This window comes from Bidens hawaiensis, unplaced genomic scaffold (assembly GCF_021521415.1).
Source record: "Bidens hawaiensis isolate Kalapana, Puna unplaced genomic scaffold, B.hawaiensis_p1.1 tig00035078_1, whole genome shotgun sequence".
Taxonomy (NCBI): domain Eukaryota; kingdom Viridiplantae; phylum Streptophyta; class Magnoliopsida; order Asterales; family Asteraceae; genus Bidens; species Bidens hawaiensis.
The window spans coordinates 52,498-75,620 of record NW_027496103.1 but is presented as its reverse complement, the minus strand read 5'-3'; the positions used below and the strand labels follow the sequence as shown (position 1 = coordinate 75,620).

The 23,123-nt window shown below is 34.0% G+C and overlaps 2 protein-coding genes and 3 pseudogenes across 2 annotated transcripts; all 5 read left to right on the top strand.

The window, feature by feature from the left end:
* Positions 1 to 991: 991 nt before the first annotated feature.
* Positions 992 to 2,837, top strand: LOC143586998 (F-box/kelch-repeat protein At3g23880-like). Its single transcript, XM_077068408.1, has 2 exons — positions 992 to 2,140; positions 2,611 to 2,837. Exon 1 carries the CDS (start codon positions 992 to 994, stop codon positions 2,138 to 2,140), a length of 1,149 nt encoding a protein of 382 aa, XP_076924523.1. The 3' UTR covers positions 2,611 to 2,837.
* Positions 2,838 to 3,963: 1,126 nt separating this feature from the next.
* LOC143586996 (uncharacterized) lies at positions 3,964 to 6,850 on the top strand (annotated as a pseudogene).
* Positions 6,851 to 8,596: 1,746 nt separating this feature from the next.
* Positions 8,597 to 9,633, top strand: LOC143587004 (adenylate isopentenyltransferase pseudogene; annotated as a pseudogene).
* Positions 9,634 to 13,056: 3,423 nt separating this feature from the next.
* Positions 13,057 to 17,887, top strand: LOC143586995 (uncharacterized). The gene is made up of 8 exons (XM_077068407.1): positions 13,057 to 13,175; positions 13,466 to 13,561; positions 13,926 to 14,051; positions 14,153 to 14,255; positions 14,305 to 14,486; positions 15,051 to 16,558; positions 16,915 to 17,788; positions 17,845 to 17,887. The coding sequence occupies exons 1-7, from the start codon at positions 13,110 to 13,112 to the stop codon at positions 17,780 to 17,782; spliced, it is 2,949 nt and encodes a 982-aa protein (XP_076924522.1). The 5' UTR covers positions 13,057 to 13,109; the 3' UTR covers positions 17,783 to 17,788; positions 17,845 to 17,887.
* Positions 17,888 to 19,411: 1,524 nt separating this feature from the next.
* Positions 19,412 to 19,978, top strand: LOC143587003 (S-protein homolog 12-like; annotated as a pseudogene).
* The last annotated feature ends 3,145 nt before the right edge of the window (positions 19,979 to 23,123 follow it).

The window sequence follows — 23,123 nt, the reverse complement described above, 5'->3', positions numbered from 1 at the left end:
TCAACTTCCATTCAGTTACACCATTAACCCCATAACTTTTTTAAATGGTACACCCTCAAGTATAATTAACTACACAACTAATCTCACCATCTTTTAATGTTGGACAAAATGCATACAGTAACGAGTCGAACAAGTACCTCCCAAGTTCTCATCATTCACGTCTCTGACACAACATGCGGATTTTAAGCTTTGCTAATTGATAATATGTTGGCTTGACATCATAATGTTTGATGCATGTGTATTATCATGTATTTATTCAAGAAACATTCTCAAACTTGAGGTTATTTATTTATTAAAGAGATTCAAGTTAAGTTTAATGAAAACTAGGCAAATACAAGAGGATTTATGAAAAGGGGGTATTGAATTTTAATAGTCAAAACTAAAGGCTATTGGTCGATAATAATTCCAACTAAGTTTATTATCACCAGTGATTCTAAATTTAACAAAATTGGCTCTCAGTGGTTCCAGTTAAAAAAATTTAATGGCGTTAACTTTTTTCCCCTAATTTTAAACTGATTTTTAGAGCTTTTGATCGAAAGTAGGATATGAGTCCATTAATGTAATCTTAGCTCGAAACGATGCTTCAAACGACTTAATTAGTATTTCAAATCGGGTGTTTGAACATCCAATTAACAAACATTAAGCCGTTTGTAGCATCATAAGTTTTACATCAATCGACTCGTATCATCCGTCTGATAAAAAAACCTTAAAAATCAGTTTGAATTTCAGAAAAAACAAGTTATCGCTCTTAAGTTTTTTTATTTAACGGGAAGCATTGAGAGCCAGTAATATGGGTGCTCACACCGGTAACGATAAACTCACTTGGGATTATTATTAACCTGTCATGAAAACTACAAGGAGTTTAATTGTAAATAAGTATGCAGAAAAGCATATATTAACAACTACTGATCATCATAAGAATATTATTATACGGTATTTTCTTTTTCCCCAAATCAATTCAATTCAATTCAATCACGTAAGAACCCTAGAAATGTCAATTGAAAGCAGCAGCAATCAGAAGCAACAAAAGACGTCAGACGATGATCCACCTACGCTTCTGCAGGAAATCATCGTCGAAATCCTCTCAAGACTCCCCGTCGAATCGCTGCTGCGTTGCACCTCCGTTTGCAAATCATGGTACTCTTTAATCTCCGATCCTCATTTCATCAAATCTCACCTCAATTTATCAAAAAGTAACAAACTTTATGCTCATCATAGACTCATTTACAGCACTGTGCCCAAAATTAACCTCAAAAGCTGTAATCTTTATCATCTCTTGTATCCTCATACTTCCGTTAATAATAATTCCGTTGAGCTTGATTACCCGATGAAACACCCTAGGAAGTCTGTTTGGATTGTCGGTTCGTGTAACGGGTTGGTGTGTGTCGCCATTGAGGAGGATACTTTGTTTATTTGGAACCCGAGTACTAGGCGCTCGAGTAGGTTACCGTATTGTGGACGGAAAGCGCAGCCGGGGTGTTATGTGTTGTACGGGTTTGGGTATGATGCGTCGGGTGATGATTATAAGGTGGTTGAGATTTCGTGTGTGTTTAAAGACAGGGCAAAGTATTTTACTTCGGTTAGGGTGTACTCGTTGAGACGTGGGAATTGGAATAAGATTGGCGCGTTTCCGCATGGGATTCCGTTGGATGATTCGGGTAAGTTTGCGAGTGGGGTGTTGCATTGGGCGGCTAGTAAGGATTTCGGGTCGACATATTCGTGGATGATTGTTTCTTTGGATTTGGCGACGGAGACGTATGGTGAAGTGTTGCAGCCTGTGTATGGTGAAGGTGAGAAGGATTTGACGTTGGGGGCGTTAGGTGAAGGTTTGTGTGTGCTTTGTAATTATCGTGGGAGTCGAGCGGAGTTATGGGTGATGAAGGTTTATGGGGTGAGAGATTCGTGGACTAAGTTGGTGTCCATCCCGTATTTGACGGATCCCGGGAGGGATCAGTTTTCTGTGCCTTTTGTTGTTTCGAAAGACGGGAAGATGTTGTTGCAGTTCGGGTCGAAGTTGATTGTGTATGATTCCAAGAATAGTGAATCCTCGGTGATTCAGAATGTGGATGAATGTCTCGAAGCGTGTACTGTTGTTGAGAGTTTGGTTTCGCCCGAAGCCCCCAACAGGCCTTGGAGATAGGTGAACATTGCTCTTCTTTCACTTTTTTCTTAGCTGTGGTTAATTGTATGTTGTCTACTGTTAGAAGTTTGCATGCAGATTACGTGTTTTGACTTCTGAATAGAGGGATAATTTGTGTACTAGACTCATTTGGTGTAGCGAAAGTTCTTGCAATGTTAACATGTTATTGGGCCATTTAATGTGCTTCTAACTCGACAAAATGAGAGGAATAAGAATTTACATTTTATTCAAGAGCCGGGCTGAATAATTATAATGTTACATGTAGTTGCTAATATTTGTAATGATTACGTTGAACTTATATGTAGCCTTAGCTGCCAAAGTAAGAACTTTCTTGGATTGTTGTCCCTGGCTTGAATATGCTAGGAAATAGGACCCAAGCGGACTCTATCTTAGGTGAACAAATTTAAAGTGCGATAAGGATATGAATACTTGAGTAAATAAGTTTTCTTTTTCTTTCTCTATTAATACAGATTGCAATGGCCCTAGCTTGAACGGATGGTCAATGGGTTTCGTTGTTGGCAGTATAAATAACCAAGAAAGGGGATGATGACCCATTACTGCGAGCTAATCTTGGTGGTAGTGCAGGAATCTGTGTTTGTGCATTTGAGAAGCTCTTTTATATCTTTTGCTATTCTTGTATGTTTGTTCTGACTTGTGTTTTCAGACGCTTGTTATTCAAAAGCCAACTTTGTGTTTTTTTTAGTATGATGTTGTTTTCAAAATGGAGCATAAGCCAAGAAAACCATATGGTTCAACAATAAGCACATGATGTTAATTTAACCACATGTACACCAAACTGTTACAAAATCACAGCCCTATGTAGTTGATGAAAAACTGTGATCTCATAAAATTCACCAACCAAACAAATTGATAGATCTTGGAGTCATAACATTACTATGAATAACCCTTTGGACTTGGCTAAGTAGCTCAACAACTTCAGGTGTGAGGGTGTGAGGAAACCAAAAGTGTCAAATGCAAAAGGTATAAATACCAATACAAACCTTCTCATGTTTAGTCACATTCGGCATCCTGTCTAGCTGTAAAGCCACTACTCCCCAAACCCATTAGAGAGAAAACCTGGTTAAATCCACACACATGTTTCCTTCACTCAATCCAAAGATCACTCAATCCAAAGATCAAAATATCAGCTGAGCAAACACCAAAATTTCAACTAATAAAATTTTCCAACAATATATTCATTTCTATATTAAAATGACAATAATTTGTGCATACTACTCTACTCAATTGTCTAAACCTGAGGTTGCCAATTCATTCACATCTGATATTATATTTATTTAAAACTTGTGCTATAGATGCTTTTAAATTTATGTATATCCTTTTTAAACAATTAATTTAATTTCTTGTAAAGAAAGTATTTTAGGATGAGCTATTAGTTTAAAAATAGTTGATAAACAATTGGTATGCTTTTGCCAAGATAGATAGATAGATGTTGATGGTTTAGAATGAAAGTATAAAAAATTTTGATGGTCAAAAATAAAATAGAAAACAACACCAACTAATTAACCTCCTAAACATATTAGATTTTTGTTTCTTGATTTGTAGCCAGCAGCCTCTAAACATCAACAATGCCAATGGCATTGGCTGCCCCTCCTCCTTTATTATTTGGTACGTAATTGTGATGCCCGCGATGAACTTTCTTCGTGTAATTATATTTTGTTGGTAGGACTAGGATGAATGAATGTCCATCCAAATGATGTTCATAATTGTATGGTTGTATGCAGGATTTGCATAGAGGTGAATCTGCAAATGGCTTCTATAATTAATTAAACCCTGGCTCATGTTACATAAGTATTGAGACAATTATGACACCAGGTAGTTCTGTCGTTCGACATGCGAATGACATAGATGTATACTCTTGCATACGCAATGTTTCCGTTCAGACAGGTGAAGAGTTTTCCCCTGAGTTTCTCCGCGAACGCAAGCCTAGATTAGAGCGCCAACCCACCGACGAATCATTTCACGAGTATCACCATACAACGTACGCAACAACAGACCAGAATCAACAATATTATGTTCCAACAGTGGTGGAGAAAAACACATATAATGATCATCATCGTCAGCCATACCCGTGTTATAATAGAAATAACTCGTTTTCGGGGAAATTAAAATTTTTATGCAGTTTTGGTGGGAAGATATTGCCAAGGCCAAGTGATGGGAAGCTTAGGTATGTGGGAGGTGAGACCAGGATTATATCTATTAACAAAAACCTTAGTTATCAACAACTCATCAAGAAAACATTTTCCATATCGAACCAACCTCATATAATCAAGTACCAGCTTCCCGACGAAGACCTTGATGCGCTTATATCCGTGTGTTCCAATGAGGATTTGCAGCATATGATTGAGGAATATGATGAGCTGGATAAATCTTCTCAAAGGTTGAGAATATTTCTCGCGCCTTTAAACGAGCCCGAGAGTCTCTCTTCGTATGACTCAAGATCCGTTGAGCAAAGCGAGAGTGACTACGAGTATGTAATTTCGGTAAATGGCATGACAAGGCCAAGCCTTAGTAAGAGTTCTAGTAAAGACTTAGATAACCTTGAAGGGGGTAGAATGGACTTTTTGACACCGAATGTACAGTCAGTGTCACCTAGCATGCCAACTCGAATGATAGAGCAAGTGAACCAGCAACCAACGTACGAAAATGGACAACAACTAGGCAGGTATTCAGGAGAACTTGGAGGTGGAAATCATTCGGATATTAGCAAGCAGTACGTTGTATGGGAAGAGGATATGATAACATGGACCGAGCCGCAGAATTTAAACTTTTGCTCTGATTCAAGGGGAGCACTAGAAACTCAATATGCAAATCATTCTATTAGTAGGACACCAAGCAGTGATTTAATGTCTGTATCATCTTCAAGATTGCAGCATATTACGTCTCAGGACAATGTCATGCTAAGCTCAAACTTGAACGGAAGAAATCATTGTAGCAATGATTTAGAAATTCTAAATTATAACATTTTCTCTCCAGTTAGTAGCGGTGTCGAGAGCTTTGAAGTTAGTCTTGGTGGCAAAAGCCTATCATCACATAACTCAAACTGTGATTTGCCCGAATTTCCTGTTTTGGTTGAAGATGTAACTAATAATCTGCCACATGGCATCCCGTCATCGACGAAAGCGGTGCCATGTATACTAGAAGAACCCAATTCTGCAGTTGCTTCCCAGTTTGCCAGTGCGGTAATTTAGTTGTGAATGCTTGTGTTTATCAGTTAATATTTGTTTCCTAAAATTAATATTGTTTCGCCTTTTTTAGGATGTCGTGCATGAGAATAGACTGAATGTTGAGCTCGTTAGCGGTAAGGTAATAGCTGAAGTGGAAGCAGGGATACATGGTCTGCAGGTAATGTTGTTGTTGTTATTATTATTATTATTATCATTATTATTATTGTTACAGTTATAATTTGTTAATATAACCAAGATAAGCTGTGCAGATAATAGAAAATAGTGATCTTGAAGAACTTCGTGAGCTAGGATCGGGTACGTTTGGAACTGTTTATCACGGAAATGGAGAGGAACGGATGTTGCTATCAAGAGGATAAGAAAAAGCTGTTTTGCAGGGAAATCATCGGAACAAGAACGCTTGGTAATTGTTTGATCTATTTGTGACAACAGTAAAAGAATACTTTTAACACATTTGAAAGAAATACATGATTTATTTTTTGACAGACCAAAGACTTTTGGAGGGAAGCCCAAATGCTGTCAAATCTTCATCACCCAAATGTGGTGGCATTATACGGTGTGGTGCCAGATGGGCCTGGGGGTACACTATCTACTGTTACCGAGTACATGACTAACGGGTCACTTAAGCATGTTCTGTTAAAAAACAACAGGTGGTGACTTATCAATTACTTACTTGCTTTTTGATTGAAATATATATTATTAAACTTATATAAAGAATATATTTATTGTTGTTGTAGAGCGCTTGATTGGCGGAAGAAGCTGATTATCGCACAAGATGCTGCAATTGGCATGGAGTACCTGCATTTGAAGAAAATTATTCATTTTGATCTGAAATGTGTAAACCTGCTTGTGAGTCTTGGAGATCCTCATAGACCTATATGCAAGGTTGGTGATTTTGGTTTATCAAGAATTAAACGAAACACATTTGTTTCCGGTGGTGTAAGGGGAACACTTCCATGGATGGCTCCAGAGCTTCTAAACGGTAGCAGTACTCGCGTTTCTGAAAAAGTAAGGACAGCATTATAAATAGAAGCTACATGCTTTAATTATTATATTTGTGGTGTAACTATAAGTTGTGGCAGGTAGATGTATTCTCATTCGGGATTGCAATGTGGGAAATTTTAACCGAAGAAGAGCCTTACGCAGATATGCATTGTGGTGCCATCATAGGTAATAAATAGTTCCCTCGAGTTATTTTTAAAAATAGAATATAAATTATTAAGTACATATATATATGTGTGTGTGTGTGTGTGTGTTTCAAGGGGGGATTGTGAGCAATATGCTGCGACCGACTATCCCGGATCAATGCGACGAGAGATGGAAAGGTTTAATGGAGGAGTGCTGGTCACATGATCCAACAGACAGGCCCACATTCACAGAGATAACAAACAGGCTGCAACTAATTATATCAATGGCTTCACATTCAAAAAGACAAAACAATAGTAATGTTGCTGCAAAAGATTTGATGGTCAAAATATTATAAACACATATACATAATACATGCTATGCTGTTGTTGATGTTGTTGATGTTCCTGGCAAGAATCGCCTAATATTATTAAATACTGATAATGTGTAACTTACATAGAGTTTAGTCACTAGTGTGTTATATATAAAAAGATTCATGTGAAATTGAGATATCTATATGTATAACAATGTGAAAGTTTAGTGACCAATAAATTTTGTTTAAACCCATCATAAATTTATTATGTGTGAACAAAACAAAGCAATATTCATTTAAATTCAAGCTTTATTTTCTATCTATATTCTATTATTGTATTAAGTTGGGAAACTCAATCTTGATATGTTCGCTATCTTGGCATTGTGAACATATTGAAGAATAGTAAAGCTAATTACTTGTGTAGATAGTGAAGAAGGTGATCGCTTCCTTTAAAGAGGGTGAGACAATGGTATCGGTGATCCCTAATGTTTATGAAGATGATAATGACGAAAACTCATGATTAGTGGATCAAGGAGAGGGAGTACGGTCCATTAGTTAACATGCACTTGAACCTCTATTAATTTGGTTGTGTCATCTCAATCCTTAAATTATTTACTTATATGCACAGAATTAACAATATGTGTAGGCAATTTGTGATACCACATACGCAGTACATTAATAAACCTACACATAACAATAGATACTTTTTTTTTTTATTTTACAAATAAAACTAAATATAATACATGACAAAAAATTTTAATAACATACATTTGTAACATTTCCATATACACATTCAAAATGTCACCAACACACTATATGAATTTGTGTAGGCTATACACGAGTCTGGTATTTGACGAATTTAATGAATTATAAAGAAAATATTATTTTATTTTATTTATAATACTTTTAATTAAAAATAAATTAATAAAAAAATATTGATTTCAAACTTTAAGTTAATTTGTAATAAATGTCAATTAAATGTTAATGATAACTCCATTTTAACTTTATAAAAACCTGCACGACAAAAGTATCCTTTACATTAAAATCCCGATAAATAATATTTTTGTTAATTACAAGTTTATCATTTAATTTTAGACCATTGATTACAATTAATTAAATGTAAGATCCACTTCTCGCACTAACATCATTTGGCCTAATCCATCCTCTATATATATAATCACACATATTAAACATTATTACTTAAGACAGTTATTATATATGATATTATTTTTTTTAGTTAACAATTATATGATATCATTTTTCAAAAGTTATACTAGCCTACATCTCACCTTATTAAAACTCTATCAACAGCTTTGCTGTGAATGAGAGTTTACGGGGATATGATTGTTGTTGTTTATTTACAAAAATTAATTATTTTCCAAAAGTTAAATAACAAATAAACAAAAGCCTAACTAACCAAGATAAATAACTATTTTTTTTTTTGGTAATTTTTTTTTATTGAATAGTTATACCGAATTTTTATATAATTTACTATAAAACGATTACAATAAAGTGGCATTAACTATTTGATTTTAAAGAAACTTTATAAAAATTCATTAATACATGTGACATTAAATAGCAAAAGGGGAACATAATCAACTTAAATGAATATAAAATCATGATTATTGATATCATTAATATTAATTACCTTTTTGACATTAAATAACAATTAAATGATATCAAATTAATTAACTTAACTAACTAAGATAATTAATTATATATATTAATTTTAAAGAAATTTAATAAAAATTCATTTATATTTGTAACGTCAAATAAGGAACATAATTAACTAAAATTTAATACTAATGATTTCATATACAAAACGTTTGTATTTTAAATGCTATAAAAACATGCTTACTAACAATAAACCATAAACCAATACCCAACGTTCTCTTCTCTTCGTGATCAATATATATCACAGTCACGTTGAAGATGGAACGTGACAATAAGCCAAAAATTGTCGTAATTATGGGATCAACCGGCACTGGAAAATCACGTCTCTCAATCGATCTAGCTAGTCGATTTTTCGACAACTCTGAGATTATCAACTTTGATAAGATGCAAGTATATAACGGACTTGATGTTACCACCAACAAAGTCACAATGCAAGAACAATCCGGTGTTCCACATCACCTTCTTGGCGGTATTGACCCGACCAAGTTCATCTTCATTGCTTCAGATTTTCGAAAAGTTGCATCCGAAATCATTTCTGAAATCAAATCCCGTCATGGGTTACCTGTTGTTGTTGGAGGGTCAAGTTCGTTAATTTACTCACTTGTTCAAAATCACTATGACCCGAATATGGACGTCTTGTTTAACGTGCATGGAATGGATCCAAGTACTTTGGAGTTTCGTTACGATTGTTGTTTCATATGGATCGACGTAAACTTACCTGTTTTGAACAAGTTTTTATCAAAACGGGTAGATGAAATGTTGGAGTCAGGTATGTTCGAGGAGTTACAAGAGTTCTTTCGCTCAGGGGAACATATGAACGTGAAACGGTCCGGTTTAGGCTAGTCGATCGGAGTACCTGAGTTCGAGGCCTATTTTAAGAAGTTTTCAAGTGACTGCATTGGGTCCGAGGGGCAAAAGGAAGCGTACAATGAGGCTGTGGGAAGGATTAAGAAAAACACACATCAACTTGCGAAAAAACAAGTGACTAAGATCCTAAGGCTTAGGGAGTTAGGGTGGGATGTAAAGAGAATCGATGCAACATAAGCGTTTAGAGCAGCAATCGTGGTGGATACCGATAGAGAAAAGGTGGAAGATATTTGGGAGAAACATGTGGTGTTGCCTTCCATGAAGATTGTTAAGCACTTCTTGGATGAGTATTAATTGGGAGATGCTATTAAGGCACCCTTTAACCCTTTAAAGAGGGTATACGTAAAAGATAAAACGTGTCTAAAATGGGTGTCTGAATAGACAAACCCAATTAATTTCCTTTTTTTGTACCTTGTTACTCCCAAGGGTTTATGTAGGTCATCGCATGGGTACCCGATCGGCCAACTTTTATTTAATAAGAACCCTTTTATTGATTTATCTGGATGAAAATTCTATCGGTAACGTTCTTTAGTAATGCAAATCTTAGTTTGTTTGCTAAAAACAACAAACAAAAGGAATTGTTAAGTTTCTATAAATAGCCAACGTTGTACCCATGAGAAATCTCAGACCTATAAACGTCCAACTCTCTGTATTTCAGAACGTGGATGAATTAAAACCGTACAGGCTCGACCATGTCCTTTATATCTCGAATGATATGGTATGCGATTCCAAGGTAGATAATGATGTACAGTAGAGGGATTTTAATCGTGTGAAATTACCACTCTTGTTCATTGTTGTTGGAAGCATTTAGAGATCGAGGGTTGTATCGCCAAGTCTCTAGGATGCTTTATATTTTATAATAGCTAGTCATGTTCAAGATAGTAACACTATGTGGTTTGATGTTAATTAGAAGCCAAAGTGAATCAGTTAAAATGATATTGATGAAATGACTTGGCATATGATTGATTTCTATTTGAAATTTTGTACAATTGTTGTATATGATTTGATATTTTGAATAACAAGTTATCATGAAACCTGTAAGAAAGAATGATAAGCTACTATATAAGGTATACCTTCTTCCGTTATACAAACAAGTACTTTAATTAGTATATTGTTATTGTTTATATATAGTTATTATCAAATACGTACTAACTATGATATTATAATTATATATTGCATCACTACATATATATTAATATGCCAGTCACAACATGATCCCTGGCTACAAGTACGTACGTAGTGATGATAACATTTTATAACATCATCCATTACAATGTATATATATATATATATATGTTGGTCTAATCCGTTCGAACATGAGACATACATACATACGTTTATATAATTATATGAAACTTGTTTCGTAAAGAACAAGGGGAAGGGTTGACTAGGTAGCTACGTTAATTAAGTTTTCTCTTCTTTTCATGCACACTCACCGAACTCTGAAACCATGCAAGTATGCAACTCAACAACACTAATTAATTAAGCATCTCATTAATTAATTTGCAACTGTCCACCACCATTCTTTTTCTCTATAAAATCCCACCAGTATTCTAATTCGTGTGTGATTAATTAAATTAAAATAATTAGATGATGAAGTCTTTCTTTGTAGCATTGTGTGTTTGTGCATTTGTACTACTCTTTGTGCAAACCAATGCAAGAGACATACCAACTACTACCGTAACTCCGACCACCGCGGTACCAGCTGCCAATGTTAAAGACGAAAAGAATTTCATCGCCTTCGGTGGTGTTGGCGGTTTTGCTGGTGTAGGACATCCGGGCGTGCTTCCAGTACTTGGTGGTGTTGGTGGCATTGGTGGTGCAAGTGGGCTTGGTGGCATTGGTGGTGCTAGTGGTCTAGGTGGCCTTGGTGGTGCAAGTGGGCTAGGTGGGTTGGGTGGTATTGGCGGTATTGGTGCTGTGCATGGCGGTGGAATCGGTGGTGGTATCATTCATCCTTGAATTGGTTAAGTTATTTCGGGTAGCAAGAATGGCATGCATGCATGGTCTGTTTTTGTATTTGAACTTTTATTATTATTATTATGATGATGATGATGATGATGATGATGTCATCCTTTAATTTATGTTTTTGATGTTTTAAGTTGTTATGGTGTTGTACTTTGTTCTACTATGCATTTCCAAGATAATTTTATGTTTCTAGCTAGTCTTGTCTTATTATTATAAAAATAAACTTATCTATATCTCTTTCTATATAGCTATTATTAGTTTTGGTAACTTCCATTGCTCCACAAATGATTTTCTCACATTAAAAGGCTAGCTTTTCGATCTATGATATATCTAGATGACCATAATCATAAACATGTATGCGCACATAAAGAGAGAGCTAATTAAGCAAGTTGAGGCTTGAGAGGTTAAGTTTTCTTATATAAGAAAGTAATTAAGTAACTAACAGCATTCACATTCTCAGGGTTCTCTCGGCTTTCATTTTTAACTATATTTGAAGGATCAACCTTTTAATAGTTCCTCCATGAAGAGAAAACACAAAACCACTTAGGAAAAAAAATCACTAGTTAACGCATCAAAACAACGTTAAACAATTGCTATTGTTTTCTTTTATTCTAAATTATAAAATGTATATATTTTAACTATATTATTATAACATTTATATCTTGATTACATTGTCTTTGTAATTATCATTATTATAATAACTATTGTGACTATGAGATTTTGATTGTTATGGATGAATATGGAGGTTAATAAAGCATAAAGTAAAGGTTATAGGGGTTGAACGTAATTTACTAGTTAAAAATTGCGGGAAAAAATCAAACTTCCAAATTACATTGCATACATACACAAAATAAGAAGTTAATTGCATGATTGGTTCATATGATTTATAATTTTTACACTTTTGGTCCTCATAGTTCAATAGTTAAACTGCTGGTTGAAAAAATGTTCACAAATGAGCCCGAGAGTTTCGTTTTCAATTTTCATAACATAAATGATTCTTAGCAGCTAACATCTAAACCCTAATATGCCGACGTTCAACTGCAATACCATCGACTATACTTTTGTATGCCACAGACTATTTTAGTTCGGTCGCCAAGTTTGTTGGCTAGATTTTGATTAAATGTGTGGACGTTTTTTAAGAATCTAGTTAACTTTTATTTCGAATTGCAATTCAAGTTGTGAATGGCTGAATGCCATTGACTTATTTTAAAAGTAGTGACAAAAAGTGGTAAGATTCAAATGGTGCCATGGTGGTTGTGGGCGTGTAACTTTTACGAGAGAGAGAAAGGACGGGCCCATTATTCTTGTAATAATTAATTTATTGAATATTTTTAACATGAATGATAGTTTAATAACTTTATTTGTATGTAACTGAAAAATTTAACGACGTTAATCGTTAAGGACCATCTATGTTATGTAAACGTAACTCTCGTATTTAGGAGTGCAAAAAATTTAATAATTATATACTTTTTTATAATTATATATTAATATAGGGGGAATTATATATATAGTTAATAATTATTAATTGATATATATAATTTTATGAAAAAATAACTAAATAACATGTATTATTTTATATATTATAAATATATAAAAAATAATTAATAAGTATTAAACGAGCCGAGCTCGAGTTTTATAAATAAAGATCAAAACGAGCTCGGCTCGACTCGTTTTAGGTCATATCCAACCATTGAGATAAAATGCGTAATTATTTAACCATGAGGACCAACTATGCAATTAATAACTCTAAAAAGAAACAAATCGGCGGGAAAGTGAGTGAGGCAGAAGAGAAGAGAAGAGAAGAGTAGAGGAGAGGAGAATGAAGAGAACGAGTTGTACGGAAAAGGACCTCGTGAGCTTGCTCGACTCCATTAAAGCTTCAGATGTATGCTTTCATTTTCCCCTTATTTCTTTATCTATTTGAGCTAACTACCTAGGTTAGGGTTTCATTTTCTTCCTAATTAATTAACCGACGGATGGATTGATTGTTTCTTCAAATTCAAATAGATGTATGCATGTGTGTTTAGGAAGTCGTAGTCACTATTATTATAATCCTTAATTATTTAGGATATAAGTAAGATTCATTTAATTCTACTCTTCCTGTTGGTTTCAATTATACCAACTGTGACTGTGAGTTTGCTCTATGACTCCATTTCATTTATTGGCTGCATACAGGTGGTCGAGACGCGTACTCAACTCATTTCTCAGCTTGGAGGAGGAGACCTAGATCTTACTCATAATCAAACCCATTCTGTTCTCCAATGTTTAACGGTATTATGATTCCTCAAGCCTCTACACAAAGCCAGCTAGTATGAAATATATAGGATGATGTTTCTATTTTTGACTTGTTGATAAACAATTGAATGTTTTGTGTGTCTCCAGACATGTTACCAGTTTTATGAAAGATTATTACTATTCACCATGGTTGTTACCAACTTACCATCACTCTCATGTTTTCATAACTTTTGATTTTTGCATGTTCTGTCATCCATACTCGTTCTTCCATTAGAGAAATATTATATTATATTATATTCTGAATACTCGTTCCTGCCAATATGTAGCAAGCTGCTTATTGTATTCTATGTCTTTGATCGCTCTGTTTTTCTTAATTGTTATCTTATTAACTCTATGGTAGACATTATGGGAAGACTTCACCTGTTTGGATGTATCTCAGTGCATGCTTAACAAAACCATATTGCAAGTGGCTACTACATACCTAGACTCAGATATATCCACTCAATTGCTTGCTTTAGGAACCAAGGTACAGTTGACCTTTTTTTCTTTTCATTCATGTAGTTATTTTATATACCAATTACTCAGTTTATTTTGTAAACTAAATTTGCATTTTTAACTGTATACAAGGCAAGCATATGGTGTAGAAAACATATGAAGATGACACTCATGTCAAACGATGATTCTCAAGAAGAAGAACATTACAGCCTCTTTTTCCAGGTCAACCTTTCTTGTTTCTAGTTAACTTTTCATACCTTTCTATGACCTTAATGCTGTAAAAGTTAAATTTAAAGAAATCGATGTATGTTTTCAGGTTCTTTTGGACATGTTAAGCCATTCTGTTGCTGTTTTAAAAGCTTTGACAAAACTTCCAGTTTCAACAGATAAGGAATTAATGTCCTTAATCGAAACGTTCATCATGGAGCTCTTTAATCTGACAAAAGACTTGATATTAGAGAGTAAGGTGACTACTTTCCCATTTTTACTTATTCACTTGTGTAAGTCATATTTATTTTATAATACATGCACGCTGTGTGTGTATTATTGGGAACTTTCTGTATTAGAAAGTACGGGTGCTTCTAACTTCTATGTATTGATGCTTTGAACATGGTTTGACCAAGGGTATGGGACTGGGGATACGGTCAGTAAGATGTAAAAAGAGGAAAACCGAGATGACATCTCGTTACTTTTTTTTTTCAGTGTTGACTAGTATGAACACTCTAAACAAAATTGAAAGTGTTTTATAGGTGATGTTTTACCATCGAATGGTTTTACCTTGTTTGTTTATAAGTATCATAGAGCTTAAGGTTAGGGATGCCAGTGTTTTATTTATCAAATTAGGTCTTGTTACTTTTTATAACCGGAGATTCACCTATCTGGAATCAGGCCTACTATTTTAATTTTACTATCCCAGATTCTCGGTTCTTATCATATTCTTATCCTCATACTCATATCCCCGCAACAAAAGTTGCCTTGTAAAATTTAGTGGTAATTATATGGAACTGAAATTGTCTGCTACTTATGACAGAAAATTCATACATTTGGCCCAGAAGTATTAAAGGCGTCACAAATGGCTCTTGAAGCTGTCATAAGTCTATGCAGTGCATATTGCAACAATGTGGATGCGAATTATGATGCTACAACTGAAAAAGATGATGTGAATCACATTATTAATATAGCAAAATGTGCAGTTGAAAATTTGGTTAATGTGGGGGTCATCGCTGCTAATGCTGGGGGAGATCTAGTCGGTATGCTGAATTTATCATGGAAAGGAGTTGTTACTTTGCTTCAACAATGCAGAGGGAGTCTAGCAGTAAAAATGAATGTATCAGAGATTATTCTGTCTCTTATTTCATTGGCCAAAGGATCTTTGAGTTGTGCAGGACAAACATGGTCAACACTGACGGAATCAGTCTCTATGGATGAAGCGAGAAGGATATTCGTTCCTGTTAAATTTTACTTGATAAATGCTGCCAGAATAATCTCTCACTACCCATCTCAAGCATTTTCAGTTTTTAAAGATATTACACTTTGCATTCTTATAGTATTAACTTTTCGAATCTTTTTGGGTCAACAAAAGTATCTTAAAACTGCAAGTGAAACTTTGGCTGACCTTTTAGAACCAACATCAATTCATCTTCTCAAGTCCTTGTTAAATTCAGCTCAACTGGAACACAATCATAAATGCCAAATGATTGATTGGCTATTTAGTGATATCCCCATTTCAAATTTAGATGAAAAATCAACTAGTGAGATCTTTTCTTCGTCCTGTGGGTCAAAAACATTGCAACTTGGTCAACTTTCTTTGTATGTTAATCTTCTGAGAAGTGGCCCTGATCTGGAAGATGATGTGAGGTTTGAGATTGCTAAAAAGCTGAATTGGTTATTGAATATTTTAATCGAGGAAAATGTTTATTCATCTATTCTTGCTTTTCCAGTACCTTTATTGCATAAATCTGGTCATCAGAGTATGTTTTCTTCTGTTATTCATGCATTAAAGACTTTTATGCTTGTAGTCTCGTCAACTTCAGTTTGGGTAGAAATCGAGTCGTTTTTGGTTGAAAATCTCTTCCATCCACATCATCTTTGTTGGGAGATTATTATGGAACTTTGGTGCTTTTTAATTCGACATGCTGAGTCTGACATGGGGAATGACATCATCTTTAAACTCTGCACAGTATTAAAAACTCCAGCTTCTTGGGAATCAGTATTATATCCTGATAGCGTTCTTCGTAAACTTGCTAAATCAATCTGCATGATTCTTAAAAATGGTTCACAGTCAATGGCAGATACGGTTTTTAACTTCATCATCAGCAATGATTTATCAAAGTTATCGTCTGCTATGTACATAGCATTGCTCATGGAAGGATTCCCTTTAAATTTTCTTTCCGATAAGGTCAGAAGTGTTGCCAAACAAAGATTAGTGACTGATTATTTTTGCTTCTTGGATGCGTTTGATGATGAGCCATCAAGGAAAGAAGGAAATGGAATGTTTGGTGCACCAGTTTTTGCATTATCTGCTGCTCTTCAATCTCTGTAAGTATCACTAAATTTTGGCACATTTTCATAGCTTAAAATGCTGATGATGTGGCAGCTTATATGACATTTTAGTGTATGTATATGCCTTGTGGCATCTGATGGGACATTTAGTGATTATTTTTAAATCGAACTTGGAAAATGAGATCATGTTTTCAAACATGTAAATACTTTTTTTCCCCTTCACATATCTATATTTTCCATGTGGCATTTGGCAAAAATGTTGAAGCTTGATTACCTTTAAATGCAATGAGCCCTTTTAACAATAGTATCATAGCTATACTATTCTTATTTATGATATCTGTTACTCTTGATTACCGTTTAATATTATATTTCTTTTCTCGTGTGGTGTGTAGGCAAGTGAACATTTCAGACACAGAAATGAAAACAATAAAGCTATCAACCGCCACAATTAATAGATACAACATTACTAGTGACAATTCTAAGGACAAGTATCTTAAGCTTCTGAGTGAAACTTTAGGGATTATATCTAGCATGAAGCATTTATATTCATGTGATGAAATGGGAAAACTTCTGTTAGACCTTCAGAATCTTTTTATCTCAAATTCCGGTATGGAGTTGACAAAATGCAAACCAAATCTAGCTGCTTTCGTGGCAGGACTTGGTGACATGGAATTTGAAGAAAGCGATAATAATTCAAAGGCTTCAGCTGCATGGGAACTGTTTCACATGTTATTACAAGAACGCCATTGGGCTTTAGCCCATTTAGCAATTACAGCATTTGGGTACTTTTCTGCGCGTACTAGTTGTAACGAACTATGGAGATTCGTACCAAAAGATGCAGCACTGTCATTTGATTTGGAGTCTGGTAAAGATACAAACGAGGAGAGGTTTATGTCCGAGTTTAAGGTTTTTCTTGACAAGGAAGCGGCTAATGTGAAATCTAGCCCTGTTGGTGAAAATGAAGTCGCCTTGCTTGCGAAAGAAGGTTTGATTTTAAAAGACATTGTGGTAAAGATGATAAACAATGATATTGATGGGATGGAGGTAGATGAAATAACAAGGGTTAATAAGAAAAGAAAGTTTCCAGATGGAATAAGCGAAGGTGTTTCGTTGTTGCAGAATGGGTTGAGGGTAATTGCTAATGGGATTACTTTATGGAAGCAAAACCGATTAGATTATTCGGATATTAATGGTGACTTTTTAACTCAGTTTTCCCATCTTGAAGAGGCTGTTGTACACATGGCTGCAAGCATTGAGTAAGTTTCTGTCTTTCCCGATCTTATAATGAAAGAATTTCTTCACTAGCAATCAAATCTTGTAAGTATCAGTACTTGTCTTTTAATATTTTTTCCTTATTTACTTAAAAAGAACCCGAAACATATCACTGATACCACTGAAGCAAAGCTAAGTCGACAGTTTGTTTATTTGGGTCTAACGGGTACTTGACAAAAATGAGAAGGGCTCAAACAGGTTGTGCATTCAAATTCATGAACATCTTAGATTGGTATATTATTATGGTATCTACATTAATCGTTCATATATATCTTTTTTTAAAAAAAAATAGACAACAGAAGTGTTTTGTCTTTTAGTTATAGTGGGACAAAATAATAATTAGTAGATAGATGTATAAAAGAAAAAGTAGATTTGAAGAGGTCAAATTTTCACTATTTAGTAATGTGGTAGTTTTTAAATATAGTGGAGGGGAGGGCCAAAGTTAACAGATATGAACATAACACACACACACGAGTCACAGATGACAAATGACAAAACATTGAGTTGATTGGCGTACGGATTAAAAGATGACAAAATTCATGGTTGAGCTTAACCAAAACAGAATATTCTCTGAGGGTATGCTTATCTTTCTTTTGCATGCCTTATTTATTTTCTGTTTATTCATTATCAAAATTAACTTGGATAGTTAAAAAACTGTGTGGGTGCACGCCTTGCACATCACTCCATCACCGATTCTTAACCTTCATTGCCCTTAGACCATCACCAACGCACGCTTTAGGAAGCGCCATTAGCTTAGGTGGAGCAAACCTTATTAGGGGTGATTTTGGAGTTACATGCGTTTGGAAATGATATCCTTGGAATGTATTGCTATATACAAAAATTGGTGTGGCCTAAAATCCTGAATGAGACATTAGTGACTTGTACATCATATGCTTTAGTAATTTGTACATGACATTTATTTTTCATTTCCAGTTATTTTAAATGTGTAGTTGAGTAAAACAAAAAGAATATGTAACGTTATTATTTCATGAATGGTACTTCTAAAAAAGTTTAATGCAAAAGTTAATTTAAAAAAAAAAGTTAGTTTTTCAAACTAAAAACTCAATGGGCAAATGTGCTCAGACGATTCCTAATGCCGGTTATAGGGGTATGCATGAATCGGTTTACGCCACAAAACGATCCAACAATGCGACCTGTTTTGCGTTGGAACTATAGCTAACGATATGTTTTTTTCTTCATATTCTATTAAAGTAAATGTTATATAACAATTATTTTGCATTAGCTTTGTGATAGAAATAAAAAAAAAAACAGGCTAACAGCAAACATGAAAAGTTTGTCTTTATTGTTTAATTTTTTTTTTGAAGGCGACAACATTATCTCTCCCAAATTGTCATAACACTTTTCATACATTGTTACCGAAGTTTGAATCTCCCTTACAGTGGTGCTACCGACCATATTTCATTTAGAGCGTGTACATAAGCCGTGATTCGAACCTAGGACCCCTCTTGCAGAAGAACGAAATCCTCATGACCACCCCACCAAAGTGGTGATTGCCTTTCAATAGTTTTCACCACTTTTATGTTATCCCTTTGACATACTATTATTCCTATATATAGCCCATCACCTCCTTCCATTAGTACAACTCGATCTCCTCATTATTCATATGTAATCAATCTCCTTAGAATATTAAAAAATCAAAACTCCAAATGAAAAAATGGCAAATATTTTTGCTTCTCTTGTTGGTTTCATACATAGTTTTCATGCACCACCCAGCTGAATACCTATCCATCCATGGTATCACATACCAAATTCGTGTTGTTAACGGTTTCAGCAACAACTCATCTCTCCCTCTTGTCATCTGGTGTGCCTCACGAGATGGTGATATAGGCGGCCGAGCTCTTCAAGAAGGGGACGACTAAGCTTGGGACACCAGCCTAAGTATCTGGAGCCCCAGCCCGGCTTACTCGTGCACCATGAAATGGGCCGCAACTAGGAAAAAGTTTGAAGCTTTTGATAGACCAAGGTGTGGAAGTCTTAGGAAATGTTCATGGTTGGTTAAGGAAGACGGGTTCTATTTCAGCAACGACGAGTTTAACTGGGTTAAGGATTTTTCATGGCCATAGTACCTACGTTAATGTCAGTCAGTTTTCTACGAAAACAAGATTTTGTTATGGGTGTAGTTATTTTGCGGTATGTTTAGAGTTAAACTAGCTAGTACGTTATAATAAATAAAAGTGTGGTACTAAGTATCCTGATCAGTGATTTGATATAATTAAAGTTATTACTGTTGATAAAATAGTAGTAATACTGAAAGAAAGAATTAAATCATTAATGTCATTGTCTGGTGTGAGTGGCTCATGATAAAAAAGCTAGCCAGGTTTGTTGATAGTGAATGTTTGATGGTGTTTCTTCATGTGCTACATAGTAGAGCCATAGAATATTTTCATCATATTTTTACACTAATTATCAACCTAAAGAAGGAATATAACCATTAAACCGAACAAAAACTAAAAATAGACATAAAAACGTTGAACCATCCACGCACGTTAATTCCTTAAATTTAGACCAAAACGTAAAACATAGAAAAAAAATTACTAAGTCGAAACGGTAAATAACATAACATAAGCTACAAAGCTTAAGAAAAGTAACATGTTGCGATTGTCTCTCAAGAAAGTTTTAACAATATCGTTTCGTGATAGTGTATGGTATGAAGTAATGAAACATGAAATGATTTATTTTATTTTCTTGTTCATTCCATTATCAGACATGTCACCCCTTAATCTTCTTTTTAATTTAAGTTCGTTACTTGAACCCATAATAATAATATTAAATGTGCTTTAGAAACAAGAAAACTTATTGTCATTTGGTGGATTTCAAGCACCAAGTCTCCTTTATACAACCCTTTTAGTGATTATTTATTAATATCTTCCCCTTTTAATATTAACAAACAAGACAATTTAAAATATCAAGTGGGATAAAAAAAAAGACTACGTTAAAAAATGAGAGAGATCTTTTATCATATCATTAATATTAGCTAGCTAGCTATAACAATTAAGAAGAATCTGTGACAAATGATTCTTAGTAATCAAATATATGATTTTTATAAGTGGGTGAAGTTAGAACAAAAAGAGAGTGTTTTCTGGTGTAATATTTTAGGAGGACATGCATGTCTCGTATTAACATGAAATGAAATCAAAATATATTGAATCAACCAAGCAATCTTAAAAAAACGTTTGTTTATATATGAAGCCGTAAAGTTTGTAAACCATGATATAATTACAATACACTTAAAAAGGTTTGGAGTGGGAATGAATATAAAATTGTAAATGCAAAGCACTTTAACAAGTTGGCCAACATATTGATAAACTATTTAATTATTAGATATGATCCAAGTACCATCACCTAATTCCTTTTTTGATCTTGAAATAATATCATATATACTAATAATAATACACAATATGGTGTTTGTTACCTTTTCATTCCCACTTGTTTCTATCACCACATATCGAAAATCCATTTGCAAGCTTTTTATAAGTGTGTGTTTGTTGTCTTGTTGCTTGAATTTTGTATTTTGATGGGGACATGGAGACACATATGGCAAATATCTCATCTAAATCTTAATGAACAATCTTTTCATCTCATTCTTAATGGGCTTTAATCAATCTAGATAATGGGGTAATCATTTGGTTTCACAAGAAACACACAATCATGAAATTCAAGATTATCAGACATATAAGATAATGTTTTCATCGAGAGACTATCTTATTGCAATCAAGTAACACATCTGTTGTAATACTTTATCTTAATATTTTATGCAAATCCTATTTGGTCGTGGTCAAGAGAGTTGTTGAGTTCCTAAGTAATATCTAACTTCTAATATCACTCACTAACACATTTTGAAAACAATGATTGCGGATGAGAGAAGGGATTTTACGGTTAATTAAGTGTGCTTGGTTGATATAAGTGGCCGCATTTTACATTTATAACTTATTCACACACAAAGTTTACTTTATAAATTACAACTATTATTATTAATAAATTTAATAAAAAGTCATTGCTTGATAGATTCAAGAAAGTTTACCTGATAGACTTGTCTTTTGTGTGGTGTATGTGTATATGATGAATGGGCTCGTCAACTAGACCAGGGTCAAGTTTTGAGTGGGACAACAACCAACAAGCATAATATCTAGTAAAATCGTGAATATTGGTAATTCTAGTCACGCATATCTAGTAAAATCGTGTCTCATACCTGGCCCAATATCAATCGGTCATTTTATGGTAATTACATGTCAGGTATCGACCAACTAAGTAAAATCACATAACATATTAACATTTTATAATTTAAAACAAATTATACTCAATTTAAAAGAAATAAAATGCTTATTTTTATGGTGTAATTATTTTTTTTTAAATTATTAGTATGTGAAAAGGTTATGGTCATTAAAAAGTCGTATGAGTAGTTGGTTTTGAATAACAAGTAATGTGTAACTATTTTAAAAATAACAAAAGTTGATTAAAGATTTTTTTTTTTTTGGGGGGGGGGGGGGGAAGGGGGGGAGGATTATGTAAGAGTGTGAGTGAAAAGTCATGAATACCCCTTGAAATTTAAAATATTTATGCAACTAAGTTTCTATCTAATTAAAGAGCTAATCAATAAGGTAGAAAAATTATCTACTAACGAAAACCTAGAGGCTATTGCCGCAAAGATCATTAAGGATATCTTCGGAAGTTAAACTTCAAAAGCTAGAACTAAACACACTAAAATCTTTAATGAAAAAGGAAGATTTCAAAAATATTCTTTTCCTATAGAAAATCCGTCATTAAGAAGTTCCAAATGTCCAAATGCTTTAAAATGACATTTTGGTACAAAAGAACAATAAACAATTCTTCGAGAATTGTAAATATCCCGACAAAAATAGTTTACATCCACGTGATAACATTTAAGAGCCGTATGACGTGAGTTCCTTGATATTTAAAATATTTATGCAACTAAGTTTCTACCTTAAGCAACACAAAAGTTGTACTTGTTTCTTTTGATTTGGTTTGTATAAATAAATATATATCTAAGGATTATTATTTAAGTTTAAGTTGAGTTGAAAGTATATATAAAAAATGCATGGTATAATAATCAAAGTTTTTCAGCCAATCATGGGGCCTGGGATTTAAGAAGTTATTAGTAAAGTAATAAGAGTCGGGGTGAGGCAGTAACGATTGAAAGAGTAAGTTAGTATTATAATAAGTGACACTTATTACTTAATTACTATAAGTCTAGTCTATTGCTGGTAGTACAAGCAGCATTAGCAGAGATACGATACGACGTCGTCTAGGGTGAAGAATATATATATATATATATATATATATATATATA

Bases quoted from the DNA above. Each gene is read 5' to 3' on its own strand.
- LOC143586998 (XM_077068408.1), top strand. From the start codon at position 992: ATGTCAATTGAAAGCAGCAGCAATCAGAAGCAACAAAAGACGTCAGAC.
- LOC143586995 (XM_077068407.1), top strand. From the start codon at position 13,110: ATGAAGAGAACGAGTTGTACGGAAAAGGACCTCGTGAGCTTGCTCGAC. The intron at 13,176-13,465 runs GTATGCTTTCAT...GGCTGCATACAG, and splicing joins ACTCCATTAAAGCTTCAGAT to GTGGTCGAGACGCGTACTCA. The intron at 13,562-13,925 runs GTATTATGATTC...ACTCTATGGTAG, and splicing joins CTGTTCTCCAATGTTTAACG to ACATTATGGGAAGACTTCAC.